Source organism: Mustela lutreola, chromosome 4 (genome assembly GCF_030435805.1).
Source record: "Mustela lutreola isolate mMusLut2 chromosome 4, mMusLut2.pri, whole genome shotgun sequence".
Classification (NCBI taxonomy): domain Eukaryota; kingdom Metazoa; phylum Chordata; class Mammalia; order Carnivora; family Mustelidae; genus Mustela; species Mustela lutreola.
Genome location: NC_081293.1, coordinates 195,487,068 through 195,502,714, shown reverse-complemented (window position 1 = coordinate 195,502,714; position 15,647 = coordinate 195,487,068). Strand labels below are relative to the sequence as shown.

Below are 15,647 nucleotides of genomic sequence, written 5' to 3'. Positions count from 1 at the left end.
ATCAGCGCTCACCTCGTTCTTGTCCTGTCCGATCCCTACTCAGCCTCATGACTCACAGACCCCGATGGGATGTGTGTCCTGTTGTTTTGATTTGTTTCTGAGTGTCTGATGGCGAAGATTCTTAGTCTCTCTCCACATGAAAGGTTATCTGAAAAAAGCAAGGGCTCCCCAAGAGTCGAGTGCACTTGCTACTGTGGGGGTCTGCTTAGAACCCCAGAGCTGGTGCGAAGGCGATTTTAAGCTGAGGACATCTGGGTTCAACGGCTGCAGAAAGAAATCTTTTTGGAACTTCCTTTGGCTGACTGAAAGTGGAAACCTGGGGAAATGAGACTGCTGTTCCCTCCTCTGGGCACCGTTCCCCAGGATGGAGATGGAGCGTAAGCATACCAAGAGCGTAAGCTCTCTCCAGGAAACTTGTATGGCCTTGAAGACAGAAAGACCATTCATAGCTGCATGAACAAGCATTATCACACACTTGCTTAGTTCCTGTGTTTTTTTTTTTTTCTTTTAAAACCTCTGTTCCTGCCATAGAGGCCCTTTCTCCTCATTCCCTTTTCTCTATTACATAAGGCATTTAAGTATCCAACCATTTATTGAGCTACTTCTCCTGTAAGCTCCTGTATGCATTGGAATATATTTTTTTTCCTGTTCATCTGCCTTTTATCAGGTTTTTTTTTTTTTTTTTTAAGATGGGGGAGGGGCAGAAGGTGAGACAGAGAGAGACAGAATCCCAAGCTGGGTGTGGAGCCTGACTTGGGGCTCAATCTCATGACCCTGAGATCCTGACCTGAGCCGAAAGTGGAGTCAGATGCTTAATCAACTGAGCCACCCAGGTTCCCTTGCATTTTATCAGTTTAATTTGCAGCCCTCCGGAAGCGGAACATAAGAGAATAGAGGAAAGGTTCTTTCTCCCCGACACTATTAAGTAACCTTCCCTTTTCTCAGTCTTTCTCTGTTCCCTATTCAGCCCTCCACCCCCATTCTCTCTCATTTTCTTAAAAGAAAAAAAAAATCCAATCATGTTATCTAAATAAGCTTTCTGCCTCATAGTTCATAAGCTGTTTTCTGTCCCTTTATTAAAGTTCACGAGGCAGACACACATACTCCTTTATAAGCATTCCCCCCATATGGAAATGGCTGGAGAGGAGGTCGATGCAGCAGCTGGTCAACCCCAGGTGAGGACTCTCCCCAAATCAAGGGTCAATTCTCTGCAAATGGACCTTATGGGGACTGTGCAACAGTAATATCTGGGGTATAGGTATTTGATTTAAACATTGACGGGCACCTGGGCGGCTCAGTTGGTTAAGCATCTTGCCTTTGGCTCAGGTCATGATCTCAGGGTCCTGGGATCGAGCCCCGCCACTGGCTCCCTGCTCAGCGGGGAGTCTGCTTTCCCTCTCCCTCTGCCCCTCCCCCTGCACTCATGGTCTCTCTCAAATATATAAATAAAATCTTAAAAAACAAAACAAAACACTGAATAATCACAGAAATGTTCTCTACATACATTTTCACTCTATCAGTCACAAGAATGAAGCTGTCCCATGTAAAGCATGATTAAAAAAAAAAATGAACCCAAATGTCTAGCCCTACAACTGTATCTCTCAGACCATAAAGCAAATACTTTGCTAATGAAGGCCCAGTGGATGGGAACATGCATTGGCCCAGAGTAGCATCTAGAGGCTTTGGAAACTGGTTTCTTGGCAGCTGCTGGAGACCACACACGCTCTCGGCCTCACATGGGGGTACGTGGAGCAGCGTAAGAACTTCCGCTCCTCAAAGATGGCGGGTTGTCTTGGTCCGCTCTGGCCTCGGTAGCTGACATATGTCTTCTCTCAGCTTCTATCTTCCCTCCCACTTTTCTACTTTCGGCATCAGGAACCTTCCCTTTGTTCAAGGCGGCCCAGGAGGAGAAGCCAGCCCTGTGTAATCCTAACAACACTCATGAAAGAGAATTCTTTCGAAGTGCGCTTGGCACACAGCAGCCCTCATCATGTTCTAGGAATGCATGTGTGAGGAGCAAAGAGGACTGTTTAGTCTGTAAATTGGCTCTTCTGACAATGGGGCAATTTTGGTTCTCTCGAAGCTTTGCAGAGCTTTGTAGCACAGATGCTGGCAAGCAGTCACAACGACAAGCGCTGCCCCAGAGCTGATAAGCTCTGAGGACGGGTTGCAGTGTGTGGAAGGCAACCAGATGCACGACGGTCACATGGTGCACTGTGAGGAGTCAGACGCTAGGCTGGGGGAGAACTTGGGACCTTGACCGGACATTGAAGCAACAGGGCATTGCGTCTAACATCATAATAACTGCGCCGCTAATATTACTGCTGCTGAACTTTTTCAAAGCATGCTACCTGCCTATAACCAGGCTGACGGCCTTTAGTACATCATCCCACATAGAATTCTGGGAACTGGGTCCTCTTACCTCCATTAAAAAAAAAAGATTTTATCTATTTCAGCGAAAGAGCACGCGCATGAGCAGGGGGAGTGGCGGAGGGAGAGGAGGAAGCAGGTTCCCGCTGAACAAGGAGCCCGATGCAGGACTCGATCCCAGGACCCTGAGATCAAGACCTGAGCTGAAGGCAGACCCTCAGCTGACTGAGCCACCCAGGTGCCCCAGGTGCCTTTTCTCCACTTTATTCACAAGGAGACTGAGGAACGAGGTCAGGAAACATGCCCATGTTTAAGCTGCTGTTGAGACGGCGACAATGCTGAAGCCCCATCGCCTCCACCATCCTCCTCCTGTGGTCGGCGTTAGCAACATCACAGGTTGACGCGTGGACTGTTGGACTTAGAGGCCATGTAGAGATCACACCCTACCCTCCACCACAGGGGAGACAACGCAGACGCTCGGAGAGGTCCCCCAACTGGCCCAAGGTCAGGTTGGCTCTTCATCACATCATGGCACGCTGAGTTGCTCCCAACTAATTCTGTAGCCAAGAGACGTGGCCTTTCATTGTAGGCCTGTGCTTTCCAATCACACGTCTTACCACCTGCCGCAGGGACTGACTCCCCAGAGTCCCGTAAGCTTAAATGCACCTCGGAGAATCTGGAAGCCTATGGCATTATTCACGTACGTACAGGGTGGGGAGAAGGAGCTTTGCGTTGTTTTGGATAAATCTTTCCTGGGCGCCTGGGTGGCTCAGTTGGTTTAGCATCTGAGTCTCGGTTTCAATGCAGGTCCTGATCTTGGGGTCGTTAAGACTCACACAGGACTCTGTGCTCACCACAGAGCTGCCTTAGGTCTCTCTCTTCCTCTCCCTCTGCCCATCCTCTCCCTCTCAAGTAATTAAATCTTAAAACACAAACAAACAAACAAAGCAAACAAACAAAAACCCCTTCCCCTGACAGTAGACCTGGGATGTTGGGCTGCAGTGAGTGTCATAAGGGCAACAGCGAACAAGTGACGGTCCAGGTTGTCCCAAAGTCACACTGCAGAGGTCCATGTAGGCATCTCTTAATTTTGCTTAAAAGGAGGAAGAGTCAGCGGTTTCCATATTCCTTACCTTTGCCTTACGTCTTTCTGGCTCCGAGCCAGGCTGACAGTTGTAACTTTTGAGCACGTGGTACGTGCTGAGCACTCCTGGGCTCACACGTTCCCTCGTGTCCTTAGTCCTCCAAAATCCTAATGCCCTTACCCGTCCTGTTGCTAAGCCCATTTTACAGACGATGTAACTGAGGTTTAAGGAAATAAAGGAACCTGGCCAACATGGCCTTACCTGAATCCAAGTGATCTAGGTGCCAGGGGTCGGTGGCGGACGACATGGGGGAGAGGGTCAGTGGGGAGGCTCCGCAGTTGGACTCCACCAGCTCGCCCTGGATGTGCACGTGGGCGGAGGCGTTCGTCTGCCTCAAGGCCGCCTTGAGAGGCGCAATCTGGTTGAACTGGACCCTGGAGAGGCACCCAGTGAATCCCGGGGTGTTGTATTTGTGAATCTCTTGGTCGATCTTCCCTGTTTCTAAAAGATAAAAAAAGAGAGAGAATAAAAGTTTTCTCCCACTCTCTGCATTCCGGCTGTAACATAGTCTCGACTTCGAACACCAACGTCCAACTCTCACTCCAGGTTTCAGTTTAAGATGTTCTATTCTCTCAGATGAAATATTAACGACTCGATAAGGCTGAGGGCTGGAGACTTGGCTGCAAACGAACCTCCGTGTTACTAGAGAACGTGTGGGGTGAGGAGAATATGACTCTATTTGTTACAATAAAACGCACACTTACAAAGACCTTCCCAACACCCACGGTATTGTTGAAACCAACCACATTCACTGGCTTCTGATCCATCTTTCTCCTTCTCTTTTCCCTCTTACACATATTGAACAAGGGCCCCTCCTGGTAAATTACGGTTCTGTTTTGTACCTCATTCTCACTGTCTTCTTCAGAATTCTTTTTTTTTTTTTTTTTTTAGATTTTATTTATTTATTTGACAGAGAAATCACAAGTAGGCAGAGAGGCAGGCAGAAGAGAGAGGAGGAAGCAGGCTCCCCGCTGAGCGGAGAGCCCGATGCGGGGCTCGATCCCAGGACCCTGAGATCATGACCTGAGCCGAAGGCAGCACCTTAACCCACTGAGCCACCCAGGCGCCCCCAGAATTCTTTATTAAAAAGAAAAATAAGAGAGAGAGAGAGTTTCATAGCCTGTAATGACGCATTTCCCTTCTTCAGCAGCCAATCCCCACGCAAGCCTGAGGTTTGCAGAATCCCAGCTAGGATCTGCTGGATGTTCTGGAAGTCAGGAAACCGTCCCAACTCAATCACAAATACACCTGCGCATGGAAGAATCGCTGCCTACCCCCCCAGTCCGAGTGCGACGCTTCCTGAACTAACATTCAGATCCGGGTAGTCTGAAGAGAGGCATCGCTAATGCGCTGTTTCAATTAATAGAACCACCCACGGTCTTACGAGTTAGCTCAGTAAAAGCCGGTGTCTTTTTGGCCCTCTGTCCTGAGTTTTACAATCTGCAGCAGAAATGAACGTCGAGGGAGTCCTAGACCTTTCCGACGGGCGGCTCCTACACCAGCAGCATCAGCATCGCCTGGGAACTTGTTAGGAATGTGGGGTGGGGGGTTTGGCAGTCTGTGCTTCCACAAGCCCTCCAGGTGACTCTGTGGCCCGCTAAGGCTTGCGAACCAGGGGCACAGGCACTGATCCTGCAGCAAATGGCCCTTCAGAGAAGAGCACGGCAACCGTGTTCTGGACGGGGGATGATGCCAATGACGACTGTCTTCTGACACGATGACTGTCTTTTAAAACCAAGGACAGGGCGCCTGGGTGGCTCAGCGGGTTAAGCCTCTGCCTTTGGCTAGGGTCATGGTCTCAGGGTCCTGGGATCAAGTCCTGCATCAGGCTCTCTGCTCAGCAGGGAGCCTGCTTCCCCCGCTCTCACTGCCTGCCTCTCTGCCTACTTGTGATCTCCGTCTGTCAAATGGATAAATAAAATCTTAAGAAAACAAACAAATAAACACCAAGGACAAGAGGAACCTGGGTGACTCAGTCAGTTAAGCATCTGCCTTCAGCTCATTTCATAACCCCAGGGTCTGGGAATGAGTCCTGTGTTGGGCTCCCTGCTCAGCAGGGAGTCTGCTTCTCCCTCTCACTCTGCCTCTCCCCCAACTTGGGCTCTTTCTCTATCGCTCTCTCTAATGAATAAATAAAATCTTTAAAAAAGTGCCAAAGACAAGGATGTGAGATATTTACCCTTCCACTTGAACTGTGAAAAACAGAGACTTTGGGAAACAGAAGGCTACTTACTTTAAAATTTGAAATCCAAGCAGATGATGTTTCTTACTGGGGAAAGAACTCAGGTGAAGTATTCTATAAAAAATGATCCCCATTAAGGAAAGAATAAATCAGTAGAGAAGGGAGCTTTCAGGCCTTGGGGGCAGAAGTGGATGTGTTAATTATTCATCATAGTAAAGAATCAGTTCAGTGACTGACCTATACTAGCCCGATGTGAATTTTGGCAAACAAAAGAGATGGGCAGCAGGGAATGGTAATGCTGGGGATTCCAACGGGGCTTACTCAGCCAAGTACAGAAAGAAATTTTAATTAAACATTCTCCATAGTTTTCTCCCTTAGTAAATTTCAGTCTGTGACCTTGAGCTAGAGCATGGTCCAATTAGGAAGGGGACGCAGAATGCACTTGTGACTGCACAAAACATCCCACAGTCACAATGTCTCCTTGATGGCCAGGAAGAGGCTCTGGTCCCACTGACTCCTCGAGGGCTGTTCTCTTCCCCCTCCCCTCCCTCCTCAATAATGGCTGGATTACGGAATGAATGAATTCACTGATTCACTGAAGGAATGCATACACGTCAGTGATTCGTTCTTTGTCTCCTGGTCTCTTATCGGAATTCCTTGTTCTTGGTTCACCAACTTGCCTTCCATGCAAAGAGTTGGTACAGTTGGTTTCTGTCCCCTCCTTCCGGTGATCTGCCTTCCTTTGAAACACCTCAGGGTGCTCTGTCCCCAGAGACTCAGGGTGAACTCTTCGTTGCTAGGGAGGGAAGGGAGACCTCAGCTCCTGGCTTTCCCAAGCTCCTATCTGGCTCACATCTGTGGTCAAGGAACTAAAACAAGCGGCTTCTTGGGGTCAGGAGACTGGGAACAACCTCAGCTCTATCTATTGCTTCTCGTGCATAAATGGAGAATTCTTTTTAGCCTGTCCAGCTTTGGAGTAGGGCTCATGAAGAATTTTGGGGCTGGGAGCTACTGCCATCTGGTGGGACTTCAGCTCAGCTCAGTTCACTACAATTCAATCAATTCAATTCAATTCAATTCAATTCAATGCATGTACTCACTGCCTGGCGGCAGTAGCAGGAAGATGGAGACAAATCCAGAAATTTACCCGAAGTAGCTCACAGTCTAGCTGGGGAAACAAGCTTGCAAACAACCAAGTACAAATGCTGTACAATGGCAACAGTTAACGTTTACTGAACCTTTAAAACTAGAGGCTTTATACAAATTAGACATTTAGTACCCAGAACAACCCTACGGGAAAGGGAGCATTATTATCCCTATGGAATGTATGGGGAAACTGGGGCTTATGGTTTCCACTCCTTGGCTAGTGAGGCTGGCCTGACTGGTGCCAGGGCCCCTGGAGCACTGTGATTTTTCCAAGTGGAGACAAACCATGTATTCAGCGAGATGATCAAAGTCTATGGTAAGGGCGCCTGGGTGGCTCAGTGGGTTAAGCCGCTGCCTTTGGCTCCGGACATGATCTCAGGGTCCTGGGATTGAGTCCTGCATCGGGCTCTCTGCTCAGCAGGGAGCCTGCTTCCCTTCCTCTCTCTCTGACTACTTGTGATCTCTCTCTGTCAAATAAATAAATAAAATCTTTTTTTTTTTTTTTTTTTAAAGTCTACGGTAAACCTGGAGAGCAAGTTTGTGGGGTTCTGGAGAGCAGCTTAGGAGATAGAGGTGGTTTTTTGTTCTGTTTTGTTTGGTGGTAAGGACACTTTTAACATAAAATCTACCCTCCTAACACAATGATTAAGCATGTGATACAAGATTGCTAATTCAAGGCACAGGGCTGTGTAGCAAATCTCTAATACTCCACTGGCCTAAGTGAAAACTGTGTCCTCTGACCAACATCCCGCAGCCCTGGCAGCTGTGGTTCTACTCTCTGCTTCTGTGAGTTCGACTAGTTTCCATTCCTGATGTAAGTGGGACTATGTATTTCTTCCACATCTGGCTCATTACGTTCGGCATCATGTCCTCCAAGTTCATCCAGGCTGCAGCACGTGGCAGGAGTCCCTTCTTCTGAAGAGTGATTCTCCATCGTGCGGATAGACGTTCAGCTTGTTTGCAAGTTTCTGCGGTCGTGCATCATGCTGCGATGAACACGGAGTGCACATCTCTCTTCGAGATCCCGATTTCAGCCCTTTCGGGTCTATACACATCTGGGAATGAGACTGAATCACACGGTCTAATTTTAATTTTGGGGGTGGGGGGAATTTTCCACATGGTGTTCCATAGTGGCTGGACCCGTCTCCATTCCCATCAACTTCTCTGCCTCTTCATCAATACTTAGGTCGTGTAGAACTAGGTCTTGAGAGTAAAAGGAAAGAGAACCCCAGGTTGAGTCTTCTATGAGGTCAGTTATGTTCTGGGCCTGGTGGGAGTCTGATGGGGTCAGAGCTCAGGGTCAGATTGGGAAGAGCCTTGAATGCCACGTTAAGATGTTTGTATTTAAGGAGGAAACTCAAAGATATTGCGGCTTCAGAGGACTGTGATGGGAAGTGTTAGAAAGATAATTCTAGTGGCAGCATAGCACCTGCTCTGTGCAAGTGGTCACCCGAGCTCCCCCCATCCGACCCTCCACCCCCGCCGGCCCCTGCAATCTCCCTGAGCTAACACAGGCACACGGCTTTCTGACCTTTACGTAGGGCAAGCTTCCCTATCACATGTGGAACATGAACAGTTTCAAAGCCAGAGCTATCTGAGGGTTCCCCGTTTAACGTGGGGTCCCCGTTTCTTAAAGACATGTCCTTTTCTGAATGTCCTCCTCTGAGATCACAGACGCAAGGCAGATGGCTAGAGGTGGGCTCCAGGAAGGGGATTCAGATGGTGGGAAGGAGCAGGGGTCCCCAGGCGCAGGCCCGAGGGGGCTGTGAGCACTGCTGGACATGTCAGCTGGGTGGCCGGGGCTGGAGGCTGGGTGGCAAGCAGCAGTCCTGGGGGTGAACTTCTGGTGCTTTTCCCTCTCTTCAGGGCGCCTACACTCTGCTCATTCTCTTCTTCGGCTTCCTCCTTCCTGTGTTTTCTCTCTGTTGGGGAAAATCCCCAGTGTTTCAACTGTTGTTGTTTTCTTAAAAGGCGATGGATCACAGAAACAAGAGTTCTGATGCCCAGGAGAGTGGGACAACATTTCCACATCCAGGTGGTGCTCCAAATCTAGTTGATGTTGGCTGAGACCCACTCCCTGGGCGGGGTGGAGACCACAGTCTGAGCCGGGGGATCACAGCAGGAAGAGCTGCTCTCTGGGAGAGGTACTGTGTTTAGTACGTGCCGTATGTCCAGAAGCCTCCCAACCACCACTGGAATGAGCCAGGACTATCCCCACTTCACAGATGAGAAAGCTGAGGCATAGAGACATTAAGGCTTTGCTAATAAATGGTAACTTAAGGTTTCATGGAAAAAAGCAGAGAAATCAAGTGTTTTATTCTCAATGTCTGTCTCAAAAAACAGACTGTATTATGTTGTTTTTATGTTCACTTGGATTTTGGCATTTCCAGTCAGGAACTCTATAGAAATGTCATAGTGAGGTTAAAAAAAATTTTAAATGGCTATTACAGACTGCCTCCCCCCTTTTTAAACAACTTTATTTATTTATTTGAGAGAGAAGCAGAGAGAGCACAAGCAGGGGGAGGGGCAGAGGGAGAAGGAAAAGCAGCTTCCCACTGAGCAGGACCTGGGGCTGGATCCCAGGACCCTGAGATCATGACCTGAGCCGAAGGCAGAGGCTTAACCACCTGAGCCACCCAGCTGCCCCTAGAGACTGCTTTAAGACCATGTGTCATTAGTGACTCAGCCAGTAATAAAGTTTTAAAAGATGCCATGAACTGACGTCCTGGCATTGCCAGCCTCAGTGAAAGCACCAGCAAGTTCTGCCGATGCCCGTCTGGACATCCGTCCCTCGTAGGGACATCCGCCCACGATAGTAACGCTCTTGCTTTAGTGTGTTGGAGCTCATTCCAGGTAAACTGTGTTAATCTGTAAAATTAACTGAATGGCTTTTGGACTGAAATAAAATATTACAGCACAACTTACTGTAAGAAACTAATTTCTGCTTAGAGACGTCTTGGCTGAGATGTCACGTGGGGGAGACCTGCTCGAAGAATGCCGGTTTTAGAAATGCAGTACAGTCGCTTCTGAAATTAAATTCTAAGCTGTCCTTAGTACACTAATACCTCACCTTCACAATGATGTGGGTCACAGCAAATCGCCCACTTAAAATAGGATACAATTCCAGGTGCGACCTTACAATGAAATGTGAAGGGTGATACTTTTCAGGAGGCTGTGAGTACCTCTGCAGGGCATTAGCCGGCTTTCTGGCTCCGGCTTTTCGCCGCTGAATACCAACTGCCTGCCAGGAGTGCTGTGAGAAAAGGCACTGCACAAGCCACCCCTGGCCGCCCCCCCCACCAGCCCCCCGATCACATATCCTTGCTGGGGCCCGTGCACATGCATGGGGAATCCAGAAGCCCTCAACAGAGATTTCTCATTTACCTTAGAGACTATTTAAGCTCATCGGGATATTCTGCTTGGGCCACCCATGGGATCCATCCATCAGCTGATTTTTGGTTTTGTTTTGTACGTCTTAGAAATTCCTATCAAGATTCTGGCGGGGGGGGGGGTGTGATACGAGATATCGCTATAAACTTCAATTCTTTACTGTCTATGAAAGAGAGCCGAAAGATCTTAGAATGTCCGTGGGACCCAATTTAAAACTTGTGACAAGGCTCTCTTGGGTACCTGTCACCATGTTAGGGGCTGGGGAGTCGCCTTTTAAGAATCTGTGGGACGGACAGAAATGGCAGAGCCGGGTTCCAGGCCCCAGGCTCACCTGTCCTCTGCAGAGACTCAGCTGTGCCGCACCATGGAGGGGCAGCCACCCCTCCGGTCCCCGCCTCTGCTCCCCGGGGACTATTCCTACTGGTGGCATGGGGGGTGCCCCTAGGTCGTTCTCAGACTGGACATTAGAGAACATGTGATCACGGGGAGAGGAAGTTTTCTTCTCCTTCTCTTTTAATCCTTCACAAAGAAGGTATCAGGTTGGCTCAGTTTGGGACTGGACTGTCTTGCTTACCACCCTGACGCTTGCCAGTTTCGCTTTTTAACAGCCGACCTCAGACCTGATCGCTCCAGCAGACCACAGCACCGACTTTCCCACTATTCCCGTGTTGTGTGTTTTTACCACTCGCGTTATCGCTACAGCAGGTGATACCGGTATTTCATTTTATGGTTGTATTGCAAGATTTCCTTATAACATGCTCTCCTTTGAACATAAATTTATTTACGTGAAAACGGTGAGTCCATTTCAAGAACAACATTAAGTCTAGGCATCTGGATGGCTCAGTCAGTTAAGCGTCTGCCTTTGGCTCAGGTCATGATCTGGGGTCTTAGGACTGAGTCCTCTACGGGGCTCCTTGCTCAGCAGGGAGCCTGCTTCTCCCTCTCCTGCTCCCCCTGCTTATGCTCGCTCTCTTTCTCTCATTTCCCCGGAAATGGGAAAAAATGTAAACAGAAAAGGCAAAGAAATGGTACCGTTGGCTCTCCAATTACTGCTCTTTGGAGAATATGGCTATGGAGAGACTTGGTGCCCCTCTGCACCCCTCAATTTTTGGCCTTATCACCTCTGTTCTACTCGCATGAAGTCTAGTCTCTTCCACTGTCCGTGCTTAGTTCCTGTGATTATCCACACTTCAGGACGTCAGAGATCCCCAGTCTCTCAACAAGTGAGCTCCAGATGGCTTCCCCCCAATTCTGCCCAGAGCTCAAACCACGTGGCCCAGCTGTGCTCGTTCCCTTCCAGATGGGCCGGAAACCTGAATTTGTGCCTCCACTAGATTTTCAGTTTCCTTGAGAGCGGGACTGAATGTTACTTATCTTTGTGTTCCTCCCGATGTCAGAGCCTCTGCCCAAAGGAGTCAGCCAGGGATTACAGGCGTGACTCGAACTGTGACCACATGCCAGACAGTCTGTCGTCCACACTTGGGTTGGTGGGATAGGAACCAACACCAGAGAGACGGAGGCAGAGCAAAGTTCACTGTGGGCCAAAGTTTATCAGCTTCAGTAGGTGTAGAATGTGGATTTGAGCGGAAGGAAAAGTAGCAAATCTAGATCTAATACAGCTTTATATTTTTATATACATTTTATATTTACATACACATTTTAAAATATTTATATATAAAGGTCTTTATATAGACTTTAAAATATTTATATATGTGTTTATTTCTAGTACGATCACCTGGAAATCCATCCCACTGAAAATGCACTCGTCTTTGAAAATACAATCGTCTTGCTGTTACCACACCAGTTGTTTACTGAATGTTGAACAGTCATTACCATTCGAACCCTCCACCAGCCTCAAGGATGAAGTAGTGGTTACATGGGACCTAAAGGAACAAATTGGCCGTGGGTGTGAAATCACTGCCTTCATGAAGTTTTAAATAATTCTTGGACGATCAGACTGCAATAAGACTGGGGAGAAGTCTGAACGCTACATGCTGGGAACCACGACCAGGGTGTGGCTGGGCGGGCGGCCATCCTACACTGTGACTCTCAAGGTTAGGGCTGAGCATCTGGGTCTCAACTAACAGCACAGCTGAATGCAGGTTAATTATGTTGGATACAATTGTCCCATTTGGTTACAGTCGGATGGACGGGAGCCTGAACAGGTCAGTGGGATAGATTAACGAGAAATAACCACAACCAAAAGAAATTCAAAAAAGATGGGCGAGAAAGGCAACAAGAAAGCCAAGAGCATTCAGCTGAAAAAGCAACACAAAGCCACATACACCCCATTCTCCGTTTTAACACGATCACATGATCAACATTAGGCAGGGCGCTGAAATGCAGGCATCCAAGTTCAGCATCAGCCCTCTGTTCTCGGGGGCTCAATTTTTTGATCAGTGACGTTTTCCTGACCAGTTGCCTTTCAAAAGGGGCACAGCGAGAATTAAATCCATGGACATAACTGATGTATAGAATTATGTACTATGACATTTTATGAATCCCCGAGCGAAAGACACTAATGAAATTCCATTGTATTTATTGTATGCTTTTCTCTCTTCCAGAGGAAGGCGGGACTAAAATCCGCAGGTGTAATTCAAATAGCTCTTGACCTGTGACACGCGCTAACTCAGTTATGAAGAGGCAATAACTGAGGGGAGGAGCAGCCTCTTCTCTTACATTGCAAATCTCTTTCTAAGGATTAGTAAAACAAGATTGAATTTTCTCCCCTAGCAATAATAATAAAAGGAAATGTCCTAACATGAAGATGTTAGCTTACGTTATTTTGCAAAACGATTAAGTGTTACGTTTTTTTTTTTTTTTAAAGATTGTATTTAGTTATTTGACAGAGAAAGATCACAAGCAGGCAGAGAGAGAGGAAGAAGCAGGCTCCCTGCTGAGCAGAGAGCCCGATGCGGGGCTCGATCCCAGGACCCTGAGATCATGACCTGAGCCGAAGGCAGAAGCTTTAACCCATTGAGCCACTCAGGTGCCCCAAGTGTTACGTTTTTATTTGTAGAAACTTATTACAGTCCCTGAACCTTGGGGGAATGTATATATAGGTTGGATTTATCATTCCCTACCTTAAAATCTAGTCTGGGAACTACAAACTTGCCGGGTAGGATAACGCAGTGTGATTATGGAACAAAGGGAAGACCGGACCCCTGAGCTGTTTCCAAAAACACCTGACATTTGGCACCATGCAGAACACGCACGTCTGAAAGATAAATTTTCCACCTTCTCCTGAATGTTTCAAGTTGTCAGACATGAGGTAGAAAGCCTGGTGCCCCCTTCCTGCAGCCTGGGGTGCCCTGCTGCACAGCGTGATTTTCCAGGTCTAAAAATAACAGGTTTTGCTGACAGTAACAAGACCTTTCAGAAAACTGGATGTTCCTGTCAGTCAAACCACGCTGGGTGCTGTGGTTGACTTCGCTAGAAAGGCAGGTCTGATTTTACCTCTCACAATCTTAGTAAATATCAGCTAAGTGTCCTAGCTCTTTGCCACTAGAGAACAGTACACGAATGCATTTCCCACAAGTTGGAAGTGAACAGACCTGCCTCTTACTCACTGGGTTTTACTCCACGTTTGCTTTTGCATTTTAACTTGTTGGCAGCAGAAACAGAATCCTATGTACGAAATTACCAAACTGACAAATAATTTCTTCTGTGTGCACTCTGCCTCTGCTAAAACTTTTTTTTTGGGGGGGGGGGGGGTTTGGAAAGCCCTATCACACTGTAGCCAAAACCATAAGGAGAGTGAGTTTTAGCTTTTGAGTTTTTCCTTAATGCCTCTCTAAACCACTGCAGTGTTCCAGCCAACTAGGTCGGGGTCCTGTGAGGCTAACTCCCTGGGGGGCAGGAGGACTGAGAGCAAGGGGAAAAGGAGGGAACTGACTTCCTCTGCCACAAACAACAGAAGCAGAGGCTAGGAAAAGCGTGTTAGCGAATTTTTGTATTTCCAGATTAGGTCAAATAGAATGATTCAGTAAAATATTCCTTTGTTCTCCCTTGTATTGTAATTTCTTCCCCAGGGGGCGTCTAAAGCTGTCTTACCCAAGAGAGGAAAAATCCTTTGAGGGCTAAGATTGTGTGAAAGCCTGACCATTAAAGCGTTAGAAAATGGTCACGGAGGTAGGGGTTGAAGGCGATGGTTTTCCCAGGGCAATCAGACCTGTCACACACACACAGAGAAAGAGGAGAGCTTTTGCCGGAAAATGTACTGAGGTGAGGGGGGGAGGGGTGGGGGGAGCGGCCAGGGGGGTGGGGGGGAGCTCTCCCTCCACTGCCTCTCCAGGTCACATAATTAACATAGGAAAGAATTCACATCTGGGGACTCTGACAGATGAGATGACCTTCAGATGACAAACCCGGGGCTCGGGGGGTGGCTCAGTCCCTTGACCATCTGACTCTTGGTTTTAGCTCAGGTCATGATCTTGGGGGTCCTGGTATCGAGCCCTGCTCTGAGTTCTACGCTAGGCAGAGAGTCTGCTTGGGACATTCTCTCTTTTCCTCTCCTTCCCCGTCTGCCCCTGTCCCTGCTTATGCGTGCGCACGCTCTCTCAAATAAATTAATAAACAAAATCTTAAAAAAAACAAAAAAGGGAAGACCAAGCCCAGTGGATGCGTGGAGGCTGAGCCAGAAACTGGGGTAGATTCTCACAGGAGTCCGGATGTGTGACTGTACCCGCCCTGGAGTGGAGTCCACGTGTGGACCCAGAGGCCTGTGGACACAGCAGCATGCTTCTTCCCCGAACACCTTCTTTCTCTGCTGTGTCTCTGAAACCAATGTCTTTATTTCTAGATTGGAGTAACGGCCTACTAGGTTGGAGGAACTCTGACAAAGGCTACCTATCTTGTAGCAAAGCATTTTATCGTCTCCCATGACATTTTCATGGTCAAGACGGGTATGTATGGGTTCAGGAAAGTAAGAGTATTTTGAAGGTAGATTTATAACAAGATGAACTGTGGGGAGGGAGTTGATCAATGGGTAGAGATTGGCTTCAGAGGAGAATTCTCATGGTATGATTCTAAGCTGACATTGTATTAATTTATCGAGATAAGGATATCAGTGGCCCATTGATGAGTCATACGGCATTTAGGGGAAAGGGTGATCATGCGTGAGATCACAGGGTCATGAGCCGAAGGGGCTCTGAGAGGCTGAAATGATAGCCTGGATCTAACCAGAAAAGTACAGCAGACACAAATATCCAATTACTGGAGTTGGAAATAACACCCCCCATCACTTTCATTATAAAGTTGTAGGGGATACGCCCAATGGAAGGGCGCACCTTCTTCCTCCCCTGTCCCGCCCAGCCCACACTGGACCAGGATATTTTAATTACAAGCGACTTGGGGGTTAAGAGTGAGCTGTGGGTGAGTCAAAGAAAGGATGAAGTCTAGATGCTAATCCAGAA

The 15,647-nt window shown here is 47.9% G+C and overlaps 1 protein-coding gene across 1 annotated transcript in view; it reads right to left on the bottom strand.

Moving 5' to 3' along the window:
* The window catches only part of CNTNAP2 (contactin associated protein 2), a 1,947,395-nt gene that overhangs the window by 27,746 nt on the left and 1,904,002 nt on the right, over positions 1-15,647 (bottom strand). Inside the window, exon 22 of the mRNA XM_059172148.1 lies at positions 3,717-3,956. Within this exon, the coding sequence (XP_059028131.1) occupies positions 3,717-3,956 (240 nt within the window). The remainder of the gene's footprint in view (positions 1-3,716; positions 3,957-15,647) is intronic.